This window comes from Callorhinus ursinus, unplaced genomic scaffold, assembly GCF_003265705.2.
Source record: "Callorhinus ursinus isolate GAN/ISIS: 27379988/994484 unplaced genomic scaffold, GSC_fseal_2.0 scaffold14, whole genome shotgun sequence".
NCBI classification, from domain to species: domain Eukaryota; kingdom Metazoa; phylum Chordata; class Mammalia; order Carnivora; family Otariidae; genus Callorhinus; species Callorhinus ursinus.
Genome location: NW_027397076.1, coordinates 33,453,768 through 33,474,693, shown reverse-complemented (window position 1 = coordinate 33,474,693; position 20,926 = coordinate 33,453,768). Strand labels below are relative to the sequence as shown.

Here is a 20,926-nt window from a genome sequence, read left to right as displayed (position 1 = left end):
AAAAAAGATAAGACAAATGCCAGCCTTTTGATTGTTTACTACTGTCTTGATAATACATAAAATCTTTCAGCTTTATTCTCACATATAATTATATATTTTTTAAGATTTTATTTATTTGAGAGAGAGAGAATGAGAGATAGCACGAGAGGGAAGAGGGTCAGAGGGAGAAGCAGACTCCCTGCTGAGCAGGGAGCCCGATGCGGGACTCGATCCCAGGACTCCAGGATCATGACCTGAGCTGAAGGCAGTTGCTTAACCAACTGAGCCACCCAGGCGCCCTATATTTGTTTTTAAAACGTGATATTCTTTAAGAAGATACTGTAACATATTAAAGTCTTAGAATACATATAAAATGGGACAATTTATATTATACTAGGAATCTTTCCATATAGTGGGACTTAAGGATTTCATTATGAAGGAGAAAAAAAAAGATTCCGTGGGGTCCTTGGATAATATATCAGATATTTGAGTTAAAATAATTTGGTGTATAAGGAAACTTTTAGGAGCACATCTCTTACATAAATTGAGTTTTACCTGCACCAATTTACCTGTTATTGTAGATATGTTTATGGATATATTTATCTACAATAACAATATTTGTGTGTCAGCACTCCTGCTTTCTCCACAAGAGAAGAATTATTTCAGATCTCAGTGTGGGAGATATCATAGCATAGTGGTTATGAGTTGTGTCTGGAGCCAGACTGCTTGGATTTCAAATCCCACTATGTCATTTACTGTGTGACCCTGGGTAAGATACCCTTTCTGTGTCTTAAATTTCCACATCTGTAATATTTGGATAATTATATCTTACTCCAAGTACTATGACAATTGAAGGAGTTAATACTGAAAAGCTTTTAGAATACTGCCCATTTCATTGTAAGCATCATGAACATGTTAAATAAAAATAGGTAATCTAGTTCACAGAAGACTTATACTCACAAAAAGATAACTTAGGATATAAGAAAGGAAGTATATGCTGTATATTAAAGATTAGGTTCCCTGTAATTCTTCAGGATAGAGAAAGTCAGTGTGGGTTGTATGGGTGGTATGAGAAAGCTTAAAAATTGAAGGAAGAAGATTATGGGTCATGAACTGAACTTGGGTAGATGGGATCCAAATAGAGAAAAGAATACATCCAAATTAGAGGGGAATTTTAAGCACAAGCAGAACTGGAGGTATGTATATAAACAATACAAGTTGGAGAGTAAGTGGAGAAATACTGGAAGCTATTTTAGGAGGATAGATGGGGACAATTGTTTAGGTCCTTGCATACAAAGATAACAGAGATTTTTGCTTGTAGATTAGGGTTCCCTAACTTTTATAAAGGAGAAACTTGTGAATGATATAAAAAGTGCTCAGCACGGTACTTGATGGAAGGTAAGCATTCAGTAACTGTTAGCTAGTATAGCAATAGTAGTAGAAATGAAAGTATAGAGTTTCACTGTATGGATGGCCTATATTTGTGTACCTTTTAAAAATTGCCTATTGAGGTACACTTAGGTTATTTCTTTTTTCTTTTATAATCAACACTGATGAGCATCTTTCCATAAAATTGTATATTCATGATTCGGTAGGAGACTTAACACTGTCCCTTAAACTCACCGTGGGAAAGTGGTGGTAAGTTTCCAAGGAGATGATGGAGGAAAAGGAAATGATGGAGCTTTATCAGCTCTAATTCATTCCTCTCTACTGAGAAATCCCCACAAATCTCATGACAAAAAGGTTATCTAGCTACCAGCAGGGATGTAGTTCAAGCAAACTTATTAAAAATGGTATCTTATTAGAATCCTTCAATGAGTTATGGTAAGTTTTTTTTTTTAATCATAGAGGCTTTAGGAAGATAATTCGGCATGTCGACTAGAGTGTGAAGTGAGACCAAAGGTATTATAAAAATATAAGATTGGTCCTCAGAGAATTCCAGAAGAAATGTGAAGACAAGTCTTGGTAGGATTTTTTGGAATATGGAATGTCAGGGGAGGAAGAATATTCAGTGATGATATTTCTAAGATTCTAAACCTCAGTGACTTGGAGAATGTGATCAAAATACTAAAGTTGGAATGGAAGGCCAATTTTGGAAGGAAAATCAGTTTAATTTTAAATATATTTGAGAGAGGAGAGGCATTTAAGTTGACCTACCTATTAAATATTTGGATAGGATTCAGATTTTGAGTTTCTTTGTATAGCATTGATTTTGAAACCATGAAAATGGTTGAGTTCAAGTAGATTATACAACTAATAAGGGGCAAAGCTGAGATTCAAATCCAAAGTTCTGAATCAAAGTTGATATATATATATATATATATGTATTTTATTTTTATTTTATTTTTATTTTTTTTGAGAGAGTGTGCAAGAGTGGGGCGGGGAGAGGGAAAGGGAGAGAGAGAGAATCTTAAACAGGCTCCACACATAGCGAGGAGCCCAAAGCCTCACAACCCTGAGATCATGACCTAAGCTGAAATCAAGAGTCAGACACCCAACAGACTGAGCCACCCAAGTACCCCTCAACGTTCATGTTCTTAGCTCCTGTGCTATGATGAGTGGGAGAAGTCCTTTGTTCACATTTATTGTCAAAACATGTATTTGGTCTTCTCATTTTCAAAGTTTTCTTTTGTTGTTTTGCCATTTATTTTATACCCTTTTCTATGTAATCTTTGTTTCATTTAATAAAATATCTAAAATATCTTTAATGTAGTTTGGGTTTTGAAGGAAGGCATTCCTGGATTTGATTTCAGCTCTGCCATTTGTGTCTATCTGTGGATTCCTTAGTTAATTACTAAATTCATTGGCTTTTTCTTAATTATAAATTTCCTTGGTGTACATTCAGCAGAAAGTCCTTCCTGAAATCTAGGCTCACTCTCCATCAGTAGTAATTCACCATCCTAGCTTTTTATCTGTTTTACCTTACTTCTCTGTACTTTCTTTTATGTAGAGACACCTAACTGTGACTGTCTCTGCATAGCTTTGGACTTGGCTCTCTATTCCTTTTTTTAAATATGTCAACTGACTCTGTATTCTGATATTTCCTCTTGAAATACTCTGGATTTTCTTTTCTTTTTTCTGTCTTTGTGGACTTGGTTCAGGCCCTTTTTGTTTTTCTCTCCAGCTTTCTGTCTCCAGGTCTAGTCCTGTCCTTTTCAGTCTAACCTCCCTTCCTATCCCAGAGTAATTCTCTTAAAATATGTATCTTATACTTCCCACTGCTTTAAAATCCTTCAGTGATTCTCCATCATCAACAGTATTATTTTTCTTAACATTTATTCCTTAGGATGAATTAGGCATTTCTCTAGGGAAAAAGGTCAAATAAATTTGGGAAATGGTTGTATAGATGCAGTTAGCTTTTCTTTTGGCAGAACCTTAGTGTGCTAATGTGTTTTAGGAATGTACAAAGGGAATACAAAGCAATATGCTGCATTTCTCAAATACATCTAACTGTAGTATACATTTATACATTCCTGTGTCCTGGAACAGGTTTTATTAAGACCTACAAAGTAAAGTCCATACATCTAGACATGGAACCCTAGTACTTTTTTTGATATATTCAGCCTTTGCCTATCTTTGTAGTCTCATCTCTGGCATTGACCATACTAACTTGTTGGAGTTCTCCATGGAGAGGGAGTTGATGTGTTTTCAGGCTTCAGTAGCTTTATCCATCTGTTGGAAAAGCCCCTATTATTCCTGAAGGGGGGGAGATCATCACCTTCTTTCTGAAGCCTTCTTTGACTCATCCAGGAAGGCTTTTCACTTCGTTTCTCAGCACTGTCTTTAGAGTCTACTTGGCAAGACCCTCCCGTTTTAACAGTTGTCACATGATACTGTATTTTTCTTCACATGTTTATTTCTGCTGTAGACTAAAAAACTCCTTGAAGGCTGGAACATTTCCTTTCATTTCTGTAACATTAGTACCTGGGATAATTATTAGATATAAGTTAAATAATTGAATTATAAAATAATTGCAGGAATATTTCAAATAATATTGGTATTCATACAGTTAAGTAAACTACCAGTAAATCTTTTATCTCATTTAGAAATCTCTTAGCTCTTTCTATAATGGGTGGGTAGGGTGACATCAAATTAAATGCTCTAAGAAAAATTTTATGGGGAAAATCTAAGAAAATACTTAATTACCATTTTTTCTTTCTTTTTCAAATCGTTTTGTTTGTTTATTCTAAGTAGGCACCTGCCATGTGCCCAACATGGAGCTCAAACTCATGGCCCTGAGATCAAAAGTCACATGCTCTACCAACTGAGCCAGCCAGGAGCCATGCTTTTCTTTCTATTTTTCATAACTTGTGTTCATAAAGCAAAATACCATTTTTTTAGATTAGAATATAAATAATGTTCTGTCTTCAGTGAAAATAATGTTTGGTCATTAATAAGAACTCAGTGATTACTTTTTTCCCAGATTGAGTTTCATACTGAGATTATTCTTCCATCTATAGTTCTTAGGATAAGAAACATTACTTTATATGAAATATTGTTTAATGTATATCTCTTTTCCTTAGGCATCATTCTTAACGAAGAAGTTAAATATTGGTGGGAAAAGAGTAAACCTTGCTATATGGGTAAGTTAACCTTTTCAATTGAGTGAGTGGAGGCTTCTGCAGTTCTTTGTACTCTAATAACTAATTGGCTCAAGGAATAGGAGTTTGAATTTCTGGATTTTTTTGTAAGTTTAAGTTTAGCCAAAGCTGTTTTTTAATAAACATTTTTTCTAAAGTCAGGCTAAGAATTATATAGTTGTGTACATGAATATTGCTTATCATAACCTTTGAGCTGGGGGAAGGGTAAACTGGAGGGATTCCATGTCAGAGAAAGAACAGGGTAGGTGGACAGCCTGATTGGCCTTTTCCCGCTCTGTGTTTCCATGTTCCCACTTTCAAGGGAATGGCCAGTAGAGAGTAGGGCAAGGGTAATGCATCAGAGTACCTTTTGGCCAGTAGTCCTGGTGCATGCTCTCTTTCCTTGTCTTTACCCCCTGTGGGGAACCTAAATTGAGGGCAAGGCCTATTCCTGCCTTATAATGCCGTCTTGGGTATTCTGAACTGTTTTTTTAGTGGGGGTGGGAAGTTTGCTGAGGAGTAAGAGGGCTGGGAGGGGAGAAGTAACTTTTGTATAATGGTAAAACATTAAATATTGTTTGTAACTTTTAAACATTTTTTGTAACCTGTTTTTTCTTTTAAAAGTATTTTGAGGTTGGGGGAGACGAACCATGAGAGACGATGTACTCTGAAAAACAAACTGAGGGTTCTAGAGGGGAGGAGGGTGGGGGGATGGGTTAGCCTGGTGATGGGTATTAAAGAGGGCACATTCTGCGTGGAGCACTGGGTGTTATGCACAAAGAATGAATCATGGAACACTACATGAAGAACTAATGATGTAATGTATGGTGATTAACATAACAATAAAAAATTTAAAAAAAAGTGTTTTGAGGTTATCCATAACTTCATGTCCCACTTTCCAATTAATCAAAAGTTTACTGTAGTTGCAATAGCAGGTGTATTTTTTTCTTCTGATCTAATAAGTGTTTGTTGCTTTATTTAGGATACAGCAGGTCAAGAGAGATTCCATGCATTGGGTCCAATTTACTACAGAGATTCAAATGGAGCTATTTTAGTTTATGATATAACAGATGAAGATTCCTTTCAGAAGGTATTCTATTTACTTATGGGTAGATGACTTAAACAGAGTAACCACACTAATTTTTCAAGTCTCCATTCACATGCCTTTATTTACTAATGTGATTAGTCTTGGTTTTAAAAGTAAAATAGGGGCGTCTGGGTGGCTCAGTCGTTAAGCGTCTACCTTCGGCTCAGGTCATGACCCCAGGGTTCTGGGATCGAGGCCCACATCAGGCTCCCTGCTCAGTGGAGAGCCTGCTTCTCCCTCTCCCTCTCCCTCTGCCTGCCGCTCTGCCTACTTGTGCTCTCTATCTCTTTGTCAAATAAATAAATAAAATCTTTAAAAAAAATAATAAATAAATAAAAGTAAAATAAACTTGTGCATAAATGGTTAGCACTCATATTTGTTAATGCAGTATTCATGTTTACATTTTGAATAACAGTTATTAATAAGTTTATTACATGGCTTTCTCAGATATTAGGAAAGGGAAATAATTCGAAATAAAACTTTATAAAAATCAAAGAGCTTTTTTTTTCTCCCTATTAAAGAAAAATCACATGTATTTCTTGATTCCGTATATACTAGGCATGTGAATACTTGGTATGGCTGCATGGGCTCCCTAATTGTAAAGAGGAAAAGGAAGACCTAAATCAAGTTTAAACTCTTTCTTCTCACTAAATGTCCTGAAGGATATAATATAAATTTTAAATGACAGTCTAGTTATTTATTTATTTTATTTATTTATGTATTTATTTTAAACCTTCTTCATTATTTTTCACCCCTCTTTTTTTTTTAAGATTTTATTAATTTATTAGCATGAGCAGGGGGAGGGCAGAGGGAGGGCAGAGGGAGAAGCAGACTTGCTGCTGAGCATGGAGCCCAAAGCAGGGCTCCATCCCAGGACCCCTGGATCATGACCTGAGCTGAAGGCAGATGCTTGACTGAGCCACCCAGTTGCCTTTTACCCCTCTTTTAAACATAAACCACAAATGTAGAATTTTTAAAGTTGTTTGGAACCAAAGATAAGTTTCCATTAAACTTACCTCTGAATTCTCATCACAGTCAGGATGGTGATTAATTACTTATTTCACCCATCCTCTGAAAGTCCCTCTTGGAATAAATTTGTCAAGGGTATGTAACTAAAAGGGGTAGTTTCCATGGCAGAAAGTTTACTTGCCTTGAGTTACAGGTTTGTTCCTGTTGAAATTGCTTGCCTTTTTAGTTTTAGTTTTAAGTAGGTTTTTTTTTTTTCCATTTGTTTTTCAGTATTTAATTGATGAAGCAACTATGCACGTTAGTCCTCGGATTATTACATGTGGAAAAATTCAATCCGAGGTGTAGAAAAAGGGAATGATAAAATAACTTGCAGGTTTAATGATACTTGAAAAATTTATTTGGGGGCTCCTGTTTGTTGTCCCTTCCTGCCTTTTGACATAAATGGAAATGGTTTGAGTGTTTTATTAACAGAAGGTTGAGTCTTTTAGGTTGAAAAGTGACCATTTATCTCTTGCTGCATAACAAAACCCCCAAAACTTGGTGGCTTAAAACAGTGTTGTATGATTTCTCATGATTTTGTGGGTTGACTGGCCAGGTCCTGTGGTGTCATTGGAGTCACTCATGCAGCTGCATTGAACTTTGAGTTTCGTGGGGCCAGGACCATCTAGGAAGGCCTGTTCTCCTCCTTATGGCCTCTCACTCCATCTGGTGTCTCATCCTCTGGTACTCTCTCCACATGCTCCCTCATTATTCCATATTCTAGCCTAAGCTGTTTACATTGACAACTGGATTCTAGGAGTAGCAGCCAGGCTTTCTTAAGGCTTAAGTCTGGAGCTGGCATAGCATTACTTCTGCCACATTCTCTTGGTCAAAGCAAGTTACAAGGCTAGCCCAGCTTCAAAGGGAGGGGAAATAGACTCTACCTCTTTTTTTTTTTTTTAAGATGTTAAATATTTATTAGAGAGAAAGTGAGAGCACAAGCAGGGGGAGAGGGAGAGGCAGGCTCCCCACTGAGCAGGGACTCCCCCTCCCCCCACCCCCCCGCCTAATACTCTACCTCTTGATGAGAGGATTGGTAAAAAATATATAACCATCTCTAACTCACCACAGAATGTATGGAGATAATGAGTAGGATGCCTGCAGAAGGGGATCTATTTGCAGATGAATAACACATTTTTTTTAAAAAGTCGGTTAGATTTGGTAGGTTATGATACTATCTATACAGGGAGTAGAGTAATATGTAATTGGATTCTGGCATGTTTCCTTTGAAATGATGAGGATGTACATTTCATACCAAATTGTCACATTTTTCTTATGTGACATCAACTAGGGATAGAAGTTCAGTGCTTCTCTAAAAACTTTCTGCATGCATGTGAATGAAAAAAAATGGGGCTGTACTGAGAAAACTATGGTTCAGTGCTCTGAGAAGGATAAGGTGGTGATATTGATTACCTTTCCTTTTATAAGTTTGGGGTTTATTAAAGACAGTTCCTCTGCATTCTTGCAGAAAACAGGAGTGTGGAACTGTTATATTTGTATTGTAGGACCAGATGTACAGTAAATGCTTACTTACCACGTATTTATTGTAACTTTTATAATTTCAAGATGTGTGTGCATTTTTTTAGGAAGATTTATAAGTTCTGTGTGATTTGATTACATGGAAATTAAATTCCATTACAAAAAATGAAGGAGGTATTCAAGTTTATTCTTTATCCTATTTTATTGTAATCAGGATATTTAAAATCATGAGTTCAAAAGATTAATTTACTTAATTTGAATGTACTTAACTGTGCCTACTGCTGTGCTTCATCCATAGTAAAGAATCTGTTTGTTACTGGAGTCATTGTATACCAGTGGTTCTCCACAGGAGGTGGCAATGTTTGGAGACATCTTTGGTTATCACAGCTGGAGGGTGGTACTGATATCTAGTGGGTAGGAGGCCAGGGATGCTGCTCAATATCATACATTGCATAGGGCAGTCCCTCACAACAGAGTTAATCTGAGCCAAAATATCAGTAGTACTGACGTTGAAAAAAACCTATCATACACTAAAGGATGAGAATTTATTTTGGTACTCTTTTTGGTGCCCATATACAGTTTTCCCCCTTTCAAGTGTGTGACACAGAAGCTTCTATGCCCTCTAATTTAGAATCAATTAGAATACAAAAGACTTTTAATTTTAAGATGTTCTTAAGCCCAAAGTGACTCTACAAGCATCTGTTATTAGAGGCTGGAGTTGACATGCTTTTGCTCTAGTGAATAGTTTTGCTTGGATCTGTGGAAGATTTATGAAAATTTATAATTAGAGGTGTTTCTCTTTATACCTCTGAGTAGATATAGAGAGAAATCATTCCATTGGATGTTTGTATGTTGTAGTTTGCAATATAGTTTGTCAGTAACTGATCCTACACTTAATCATTTCTAGTAACTAAATATATGGGCTCTTAGACAAATTCTGAGATATTTTGACAATGTGGAGTTTGGGGTGTTGTAATGATAGTCGTGGCAACAGGATTTAATATTTACTCTTTTGTATACATAGGTAAAAAACTGGGTCAAAGAATTACGGAAAATGTTGGGAAATGAAATCTGTTTATGTATAGTTGGTAAGTATTATTACTTTTTTAAAAAAATATCCTCTGTTTCAAAAAAAAATGCTCTGTTTCCTTAATGTTATTAGAGAATAGCAAATAAGTAATTCTCATTTTTAAAGTAATATGAGGAAGGAAGAAGAATGATATTTTAATATTTAATATTTTAGAGTAATTTATGATTTGGAAGTGATCTTTCAGGAGATTCAGACTTCAGGGAAGACCTTGGGGAACAAGTGGGAAACTAACCATGTAAACTTTCAACTCCCAGACTTGCTTCAATTTGATCTTTAGTTTTTCATCATAAGATTTTCTTTAGAAAAAAAGAATTTAGGAACTACTTTAAAATAAAATTAAAACTAACAACTTAGGCTAGTATTCTTGTTTTATACATTTAACTATACACATTTTTGAGTTAAGGACAAATTTGACTCGAGGATATGAGCAAATCATGATACTAGGGTGGAGGAATATTCTTAATGGGTAAAATAAAGGAACTCTAGAACTCACTCTTGGACTTCTGGAATTTCTCTTTGGTTCCCTTTTTCTTTATCATTTCTATGATATTTTTTTAAAGATTATTTATTTATTTATTTATTTGACAGAGAGAGAGAGACAGGGAGAGCAGAAACACAAGCAGAGGAGAAGTAGGCAGAGGGAGAAGCAGGCTTCCCACCGAGCAAGGAGCCCAATGTGGGGCTTGATCCCAGGACCCTGGGATCATGACCCAGGCCAAAGGCAGATGCCTAATGACTGAGCCACCCAGGCGCCCCTATGCTGTGTCTTTGTAGACATTATTTCATGTAATTCTCATAATTTTAGGAGGGCTTTATAGAGGAAGCTGAGCCCTGGAGATACTTGATAACTTGCGCAGTATCAAGCAGCTATTGGAGATGGGATATGAATTGAAGTCATTCTGATTCCTCTGCTTTGTTATTAATCCTTATGATGAATAACCTCACGCTCTTTTCTTTCTTTCTGCATGACTGGTAGAATAGCAATGGCCTAGAAGAAACCAGGGTAGTTTTAGTGGAGGACCTAGAATGGAATGGTCAATGTGGGCACATTTGACTTTTAAGAATTTTTTTTTTAAATTAGAGTTTACATTTCTTATATTGTCTCACCATTAGATAGGCAAACTCTACAGTTCCAGATCAGGGCGCATGTCTGGGGGAAGATGCCAAGGAGATTATCTGACCTATTTTTTAAGTCTAGATACTAGATGTCAGGCTAGATGGCAAGAGTATTTCAGAATGGAACACTGGAGTAGTAGGCCACATGGGAGTTTGGGCCAAAGTTGTAGCTACTCATTAGTGAGTTTGGCCTGGCTTTGTCTGGTATCTGGGACTTAATGGGAATGGAAGTAGTCACAATAGGTGAATGACTATAGATTTGATTATTTGGGATTCTGGTTATCTCTCAGAAGAGGGAAAGAAATGACTAAATATACTTAAAGTCAAAGAAGCTTCAAGAGTTTGTTACTTGACCCAGGTTACAAAGTAACATTTTTTAAAAAAAACAGCTGGATAAATAAAGCTTATGAATAATTAATTTGAACTGTATTTTCTTCATGTTCATGTTATAAGAGGTTTTAGGAATATTGCTGGTAACTTACTGCCCCAGGTAGGGTCAGATAATCCTCATTTAATGTTATATAATGTTTATTAATGATTGGTATAAAGTCTAAAAAAGCTCTCATTCCTTTTCTATTGGCAAGTGTGACATGGAATTTTAGTTGCAATTCATTGTTGAAGAAGTTTGAGAGCCCATTTACCACAAAAGGAAAATTTCACAAAGTTAACATACCTGTGTAACCAGTAACTTAGAGGTCTCACCTGTGTTTCTTTTTCATCCCAGCACTACCTCAGCTGCCTTCCCCTCACCATTGCCCACCTCCAGAAACTGTCTTGTCTTTTTACTGCATGAACTAGTTTTTTTTTATTATGTTATGTTAATCACCATACATTACATCATTAGTTTTTGATGTAGTGTTCCATGATTCATTGTTTACATATAACACCCAGTGCTCCATGCAGTACGTGCCCTCTTTAATACCCATCATCAGGCTAACCCATCCCCCCACCCCCCTCCCCTCTAGAACCCTCAGTTTGTTTCTCAGAGTCCATAGTCTCTCATGATTCGTCTCCCCCACCGATTTCTCCCCCTTCATTTCTCCCTTCCTACTATCTTCTTTTTTTTAACATATAATGTATTATTTGTTTCAGAGGTACAGGTCTATGATACAACAGTCTTACACAATTCACAGCGCTCACCATAGCACATACCGTCCCCAATGTCTATCACCCAGCCACCCCATCCCTCCCACCCCCCACCACTCCAGCAACCCTCAGTTTGTTTCCTGAGATTAAGAATTCTTCATATCAGTGAGATCATATGATACATGTCTTTCTCTGCATGAACTAGTTTTGTTTTGAATTTTATATAAATGAAATTATATAGTCTGAACTCTTGTATTATCTGGGTTTTTTTTTTTGGCTTTACATTATGTTTGCAGGATTTTCCTATGTTTTTGTATATAGTTGTAGTTCATTTTATTCTCTTTGCTCTCTAATACTTTATTCTATAAATATTCCATAGTTTATCCTTTTGTTATTGATAGGCATTTACATTATTTTTTCCACATACTGACTTTCATTCTATTTTTTTTATAGTAGTTCAGTGTTTATTCATTCTTCTGTTTTATTACTAAATTCAAGATAATAACACTGCTTTACAGTGTTAACTCATTATGTTTCTGAATCTTTATGTTTGATGGTATCATCTCCTGGCTTCCCAGGATTCTATGTAATTTAATGAAAATTAAATAATAATTTGGAAAACACTTGGCATAGAGATGGCATTTGACAAATATTTGTTCCTTTTCCTCTAAATAAGACACCCTTTCAAACATTTGGATGGTTCACCTGAAATCTTATATTCTGTAGTCTTCAATTGTTTTTCATTTGGTTTAACTTGTGGACATTCTTACCATCCTGATTATTTTTTCCTAGGTTTATTTCAGTGTATAAATTGTCTTCTACACTTGAACACTAGAATCCAAACATTGTTGAGCCAATGCATACTTAAATGACTCTCTTTTTAAAATTCTCCCATTATCATTCTGCCAACACTGCCCAAGATTGCATACATTTTTTAGCATCCATGTCACAGTGTCTCTTTTACATAGATTATAGTTAACAAAAATCTGAATCACTTTTTTATAAGTATTGCTTTTCTGTCAAGCTTTTCCCATCTTTTTCTTATATAATTAAGTTATTTAAACTTTAGGAATTTCAACTCATCATGTTTCTGAATATGTTTGATGGTATCATCTCCTGGCTTTTTCATGTCGATTAAATACTTAACCTTCTAGGTCCTTATCTAAACCACTTGCAATGTGTTAACCAGTAATGGAGAACCCCATACTTTGCTAGCAGAGATTTTTCCCTCTCAGATTAGCACTCTTAGCTGTGGTCGCTTTATTTGATAATATTTTGCTTCTAGTCCGTCCATTTGTATGTTTGTTAAACAAATAGTTGTTTTTAATAATAGTTACCATTTATTGAGTGCTAGGTACTGTTCTAAGAACTGAACGTATTATTAAAAACAACTATTTGTTTAACAAACATACAAATGTTAAGGACGGACTAGAAGCAAAATATTATCAAATAACCCTCTCCCACTCCCCTTGCTTGTGTTCCCTCTCTCACTGTCTCTCTCTCTCTCAAATAAATAAATAAAATCTTAAAAAAAAAAAGTATTGTTACCATTTCCATTTCACACATGAGAAGTGGGCTAAGAGCTTGATACTTCCCAAAGTACATAGCTAGTTAAGGTAGACCTAGGATTTTAACTTAGGTCTGTCTGCTATATCAAGCCCATATTCTTAACCAACACTATATATTGCTTACTATGTACCAGCTTTGGGAATAGTGTAGTATAAGAATAAGTGAACAAAATAGATATGGTCCTTGTCTTCCCAGAGCTTATTGTGTAGAGAGAGGGAGAAGAACAAGCTGTTATATTACAATAAATGCTATGAAGGGGGAAGTACAGAGTGCTGTGATAGCACTAAAGCAAACCAAACTATATTTGGGGGGAGGGAAGTTAAAGGAAGACTTCCTAGAGTGTTGGATTAACTGAATTAGCTAGATGAAGCTAGCAGGGTGGTAGTAAAAAGTGTGTTGCCTATCATGGGCTTTAATTTTCTCATAATAATACTGATTTTCCATTTGATCATTGACTGTGATGAATAAAGCTGATATTAATAACTGCTCTTTATTGAGCATGTACTATATGCTAGGTCTTTCATATTATCATATTTTCATATCAACCATGCTAAGTTAGCTACATTTGTATGGAGTGATACTAAGAGAGGTTAGTAATTTTCCCCAAAATTATATAGTTATGAAGTGATCCAGGACATAAAAACAAGCTTTATCAGGTTTAAAGCCTTTGAAAGCTTCTTTTGACTGGCCCATACACCACCATACAGTCTAAGCAAAATAGGGTTCCAGCCCTTTACTGCCATTAGGCCATCTGCCCTTTCATGTTCTTAATTCAAAACTGTATTTATAAAGAAGATAAAGTTTTTACTATTCTTAGCAGGGTGGCTTTTCCCTTTCCTCTCCAATAGCTTCAGCCAATTTTTCCCCCAATTTTTATAGTACTATACTTTAGTTGGTGGTAATCCTTGTTTTCAGGTGTTTCAAGCCTATTAGAAAATTCCCTATATAGCTGCATAGTAGCATTGAAATAGATGAGCCGCAAAGCCTTAATCCTTTAGATGTCTTGCCTTTAAAAGAACTATAGGCACTAACAAGGTTTTGAGTTTGGAAAGATGTTAGTCACCAAAATGCAGTTTTTTATGACTTAATCTGTGTTATTAATCCCTTTATGGACACTGATTGTTGAAAGAAATAGTGGTAAAAAATTTTTTTTTGTTTAAAACAATAATTAGCTTACTAAAAAAGCTAGCTATTTTAATGATAAATGGGTAATTTTCCTCAAATATTCATTTGAGGCATTACTTAAATTATCTTTATCTTCATTTTTTAAAAAAATGGATGTTGATAATTCTGGTAGAATTTGAAACCAGAGGAATTAGAGATTGAGAAAAACAACTTATAAGGTTTTAGTTAATTGGAACAAAAGTCTCCCGTTTTGCCTTGAGTGGCAGAATTCTTGTGCCTCTGCTTATTGGAACCAGTGGCCACTAGGTGGTGCTTTTTGCATTCTTCATAGCATAAAACAACTTGTTTTTCTTCAGGTGACTGTCAGATGTATTGGCTGTAATATTTAGCAAATTTAAAATTTTATTGACAAATATAATGTAGGAAATCAGAACTAAAATGTTCTTCTTGCTGAGTTAAACAGATAACTGTTCAAAGAAGGAACATTTCATTACTGAATTTGTTGGTAATCACTGAGCTTTAGTATATAGTCTGTTTCCTTCTCATGCTTTGGCTATGGTGTCATAAAGTTACTTGCAGCTGCCCGCAATTGGGTGCTCAGATTATTTGAGGTCCTCCATATACAGAACCTCTGGGCTTGTATTTCTCAGTTATAAACATTGGATCTTTCAGTGGGTGCTTACTTCAGTCCTTATCTGAAATTGTCTTCTAGATTCTCTAAGGTCCCAAGAAAAGATGACCTTATTTACAAAGGTTTCCTTTTTCTCCCCTTATAAGTCATAATAGAAATGAAAAATTCAATAGAAATGAAAATATAAGTCATAATAGAAATGAAAATGAAAACAAAATTTGTTTGAAATATCCTTTCTGGGGCATTTGGGTGGCTCAGTCGTTAAGTGTCTGCCTTCGGCTCAGGTCCTGATCCCAGGGTCCTGGGATCGAGCCCCGCATTGGGCTCCCTGCTCAGCGGGGAGCCTGCTTCTCCTTTTTCCTCTCCCTTTGCTTGCTGCTATCCCTGTTTGTGCTTTCTCTTTCTCTCTCAAATAAATAAATAAAATAAAATAAAAAGAAATATCCTTTCTTGGGGTATTTTCTCCTTTTTCTGTTATTTCCATTACCTTTAATATTGTGTCCAGCCAACTCACCTAACCTCTACCCTGTATTTAATAAGGAATCTGCATTTTGCAGTTTCTTTACTTTTATTCTAGTGGCTTTTTAGCATAATCTCAGTTTTGTCCCATTGTTTAAGAAGAACTAAACTTATTTTCAGTAATTTTTAAATTTGTATGATGTGCATGTATTAAGTTCTGTCATGTTAAACAGTACAGCTTCCTCTCCTGTGGTAGTGAAGTGCTTAAAAGGCCATACGTTTAAATGCTATGTTTAACTGGTTCATATCAGGAAACCAAAATACCCTTCGGGTCCAAGAGTCTATTCTAATATATTTCGTGAATAGTAAGGTAGCCTTGCTTAATTATTAACTGGCTGTATGTTGATTGGGAACCATTTACATTTGGCTGAGAATCATAGTTTATTCCTCGGTTCCCAAGTGACTGTTAGTCTCCATTATATCCTAAATCAAGGAAAAGTGCCCATCTCTTTGGAAAAGTTATTTTTTCTGACAGAGGCTGCAGCTTCGGGAGGGATATGCATTGAGCCATTTGAAGGATGTTGAGGCATTTACCTTGCAGTCATGATCAACCCTCCTATCATAGGGTTTAAGGAAATGTAGAAGTCTGAGGGGGATTTGTATTATTTTTCCAGGTAATTAAAATGGCAATTGTGTATTTAGAATTGGCTTTGTTTTGTTATAAAAATGAATCAATATTAAAAATAGCATTTTTGCTTTTTCAAACTAGGTAATAAAATAGACCTGGAAAAGGAGAGACACGTTTCCATTCAAGAAGCAGAATCGTAAGTGTTTTCCCTTTCCCCCTCCCTCTAGTTACGCCCTAGTAGAAGTCTTTCTCTTTGCACAGTGTGCTTTACCATTTAGGTGTTATTCAAACCTCTTAATATAAAGTGAGCTATTGGATTCAGTGAAGCACTGGTAAATTCTGGACTCTTGACAACATCTAAAAATAATTCCATTCTCACTTCTCTTTTTGGTTTTAGTAAAAAATGTAAAGAGTGATGCCACAAAAAACCTATCATAATCAAATAGTGAGTCACAAAAACTTTTATTAAAGTATTTGGGTTCCAAATCAACTTAAAAATTTCAAGTCTGTTATCCTTATGTTCTTATTTAAAATTTGGTTCAGTGTATCTTAATTTCACTAAATGTGGGTTAATTAGTAATAAGTCACTAAAATTGCTACTTAAAAAAATTCAAATAGCAGTTATGATAAAAATAAAATTGTTTTGTATCAGTCACCGATGTTACTTTTTTTTTTAAGGTATGCAGAATCTGTGGGAGCGAAACATTATCATACTTCAGCCAAACAGAACAAAGGAATTGAGGAACTCTTTCTTGACCTTTGTAAAAGTAGGTATACTCAGATTTTGTATATTTAAAAATTGTTCTTCTAAAAATATTGGTAATATTTTTAAGTGATGTTTTATAGTCTCCATTAATGACCACATTAATGATTTCTCACATCTGCCAGTACTATTATTTACTTAATATTTTTTCTTAAACTCATTTTTTAAAGCTTAAATATCTACTTTAGCCCTATTTCAAGAAGTAGTTAACAGATAATGAAATCATGAAATCATTGGAGATGGTATGTGCCAACTGCACATTAAAATAAATGCATAACTATCAAAAATAAAAATAGAAGGAGAATACACAGATTTAAGAGACGTAACAACCTGCTGTGATAGATGGATCTTATTTGGGTCTTGATTTGACAACGTAGTGAAAAAGAATATTTGTCAGACAGTGCAGAGTATATGAATACTCACTGGATATTTGATGATATTAAGAAAGTATTGAGGGGCACCTTGCTAGCTCAGTCAGTAGAGCATGTGGCTCTTGATCTCAGGGTCCTGAGTTCAAGGCCCACATTGAGTGTAGAGCCTACTTGAAGAAAATATAAATAAATAAAAACAGTAGAGTCAATCTTTAAAAAAAAAAATTATTGAGGCTTTGGTTCAAGATGGTCACATCAGAAGATCTCCAACTTATCTTCTCTAGACACACTGAGTCTAAAGCTATGGAACAACTTCCTCTTAAAAAAAAAAAAAAAAAACCCAAAGGCTGGTTGAATGACAGCTGTACATTGGACAAACAAGAAGAAAACCACATCTAAGAGGGTAGAAGAGGCTGTAACACAATCTTGCCATAAACCTTATCCCTGTTGTGGTGACCCACAACCAGAAGGGAACCGAAAACCTATAGCTTCTCCCTAAGGAGTGAAGAGTTTGAACCCCAGAGTGGGCATCTCAACTTTTAAGATATAAATGAGAGATGATTCCCCCATCTAACTTTGAAAACCAGCATGGCTCACATCCCAAGACCTACAAGACTGAAGCAGTCTGAAAAACTGCTCTTGAAGGGCTTGCGCTTAGACTCACTTGCCCCAGGTCCCAGCTCAGAGGCAGCTGATCACACCAACTTAAAGTGAGGGAGTCTCACCTGCTTATATTAAAGGCATATAGTTTAACACACACATTAGGAGCCTGCTGATAGAATACTCTCCCAGGACAGAGACTGGCAGGCACAATCTTCATGCTCTCCCTCTGCTGTGCTCCAGAGCACCATTATCTCCCAGAGGAGAGCTTTTACACACATCTGGTGCCCCAATTTTTGCAGCTGCCACCTAGGAAATCTATCTTGATCACCTGGCCTAGAGGCCAGGGGAGCTTGTATTCTTGGTCCTGTTGGACTGTAATAATTGATGTTACTCAGAAAAGAGCTCATACCCCTGTCTGGTACCCAATTCTTAGGACTGCTGCCAGGGGACACCTCTGCATTACCTGGCTCTGGTGGCCAGTGGGGCTTATGGTAATGGGTCCCATGGGACTGTAAGCAACAGAGAAAAAGTTCTTAAAACAACTACCACCCATAGGGCACAGCAAGAAGCAACAGACCCACAAGCTCAATTTTTCTGTGAAGGAGGCCTGTTAGCTAGTCATCATGACTGTGGCCTGAGGGGCAAGTTTCAGGTTTGGGACACATTTAGTGGCCTCTGGAGCTGCTTTTGAGGACAGTAGGCTGTGAGCACCATCTTGGTGCTCTTCTTCTACCTTGTTCTAGCTTGCTCGTAGGAAGAGCTTATCCATTTGTGTGGAGCCCTAATTTTTGTGACTGCTGTCCAGGGGATACCTCCAGATCACTTAGCCCTGGTGGCCAGTGGGGCTTATGATTGCAGTCCTATAGGACTATATATTTGCATACTTTTGGATTTTTTTGTTTTGTTTTGTTTTTTTAAGATTTGAGAGGGAAAGCACGAGCAGGGGAAAGGAGGGAGCAGAGGGAGAGGAGAGAGAATCCCAAGCAGACTCTGCCCCTGAGCATGGAGCCCCACACAAGGCTTGATCCCAAGATCTTGAGATCACAACCTGAGCTGAAACCGGGAGTTGGAGGCTCATCCAACTGCGCCACCCAGGCATCCCTATATCTGCATACTTTTAAAAGCTGATGCCTAAAGATTGGGCTTCCAGTCACTGAATCTAGGTGCTGAAATCCTCCCCTTTGGGAACTGATAGGTCTTGGGACATCCTCAACTATTGGGAGCTATTAAAAATATAATAGGCTGTTTGTTCCATTTACTGTATAGAAAACAACAAGGAGAGTCACACAAAATGAAGAAACAGGAGTATGTTCCAAATGAAAGAACAAGATAAAACCTCGGGAAAAAACCTTAATGAAACAGATAAGTAATTTACCTGATAAGGAGTTCAAGGTAATGGTTATAAAGATGATCACTGAATTGGGGAGAAGAACAGATGAACACAGTGAGAACTTCTAGCAGGAGATGGAAAATATAAGAAAGTACCAGGTAGAAATCACAAAGCTGAAGAAAACAATAAATGAACTGAAAAATACACTGGTGATATTCAACATCACACTAGATGAATCAGAAGAAATGATCAGTCAACTCAAAGACAAGGCAGTGGCACTCACCCAATCAGAGCAGCTAAAAGGAAAAAGTGAAAGGGATAAAGCAAAAAGAAAAAAAGTGAAAAAATTGAAGATCGTTTAAGGGACTTAGAAGACAACATCAGATAGCCTAACATTTGCATCTGAGGAATTCCAGAAGGAGAAGAGAGAGAAAAAGAGGGAGAAATCTTATTTGAAGAAATAATGGCTAAAAACTTCCCCAGCCTGGGTAAGGAAACAGACATCCAAGTCCAGGAAGCCTAGAGAGTTCCAAATAAGAGGAACCTAAAGAGATCCACACCAAAGATACATTATAAGCAAAATGTCAAAAGTGAAAGATAAGGAGAGAATATTAAAAGCAGCAAGCAAAAAACATCTTGTTACATACAAGGGATTCTCCCTGCCCCCCCCCACCTTATGATTATCAGCAGATCTTTCAGCAGCAGTTTTGCAGACCAGAGGGAATAGCAAGATATATTCAAAGTGCTGAAAGAAAAAAACTCTGTACTTGGCAAAATTATCATTCAGAGGGAAGAAAAAAAATAAAGAATTTTCCAGACAAGGAAAAGCTAAAGTTCACCATCACCAAACTTGCCCTAAAGATATGTTAAAGGGACTTCTTTTACCTGAAAAGAAAGGGTGCTAATTGGTAACAAGAACACACTTGAGAGAAGAAATCTCACTGGAAAGTAAATATTTAGTAAAGGTAGTATATTATTGATTATAAAGCTAGTATGAAAGTTAAAAGACAAAAGTAGTAAAAATAACCCTAATTACAATAATTAGTTGAGGGATACATAAGATGAAAAGATGTAAAATGTGACATCAAAAACATAAAACATTGGTGGGGGAGTAATAATGTTGAACTCTACAATGGGATCAACTTAAGATGTTACAAGTTGATATATGTAAGCCTCATTGTAACTACAAAGCAAAAACCTGTAGTAAATATGCAAAAGATAAAGAGAAAGGAATATAAGCATACCAGTGAAGTAAGTCATCAAACTTCAAAGGAAGAGAGCAAGAGAAGAAAAGAACTGAAAGGAATTACAAAAGCAGCTAGAAAACAAAATGGCAATAAACATATACCTATAATTACTTTAGGTATAAGTGGACTAAATTCTCCAAAAGAAAGAGTGACTGAATGAATAAAAAAACAAGACCTATTTATATGCCTATAAGAGACTCAGGTTAGATGTAAGGACACATAGAGACTCAAAGTGAAGGGAAGGAAGAAGATAATTCCATGCAAATGGAAACCAAAAGAAAGTTGGAGTAGCTATTCTTATATCAGACAAAAATAGACTTTAAAACATAGATTGTAATAACAAACAACTGTATTACATAATAATAAAGGGGTCAAGCCAACAAGAAGATATTTGTAGTACTTGTGCACCCAACACAGGAGCACCTAAAGATATGAAGCAAATATTAACAGACCTAAAGGAAGAAATAGCAATACAAATAACGGTAGGGGACTTTAATACCCTACTTACATTAATGGATGGATTATGCAGACAGAAAATCAGTAAAGGAACATTGGCTTTAAATGATGTGTTAAATCAGATGGACAACAGATATTTACAGAACATTTCTATCCAAAAACAACAGAATACACATTTTTCCCAAGTGCACATGAAACATTTTCCAAGGTTATATGTTAAGCCACAAAACAAGTCTTAATAATTCAGGAGGATTCAAATCATATCAAGCATCCTTTCCAACCACAATGGCATAAAAGTAGAAATTACACAAAACTGAGA

At 36.1% G+C, this 20,926-nt stretch overlaps 1 protein-coding gene across 1 annotated transcript in view; it reads left to right on the top strand.

The window, feature by feature from the left end:
- RAB21 (RAB21, member RAS oncogene family) overlaps window positions 1-20,926 on the top strand; it is a 38,630-nt gene that overhangs the window by 7,216 nt on the left and 10,488 nt on the right. Inside the window, exons 2-6 of the mRNA XM_025883006.2 lie at window positions 4,503-4,562; window positions 5,542-5,649; window positions 9,158-9,221; window positions 15,979-16,033; window positions 16,516-16,604. Of these exons, the coding sequence (XP_025738791.1) occupies window positions 4,503-4,562; window positions 5,542-5,649; window positions 9,158-9,221; window positions 15,979-16,033; window positions 16,516-16,604 (376 nt within the window). The remainder of the gene's footprint in view (window positions 1-4,502; window positions 4,563-5,541; window positions 5,650-9,157; window positions 9,222-15,978; window positions 16,034-16,515; window positions 16,605-20,926) is intronic.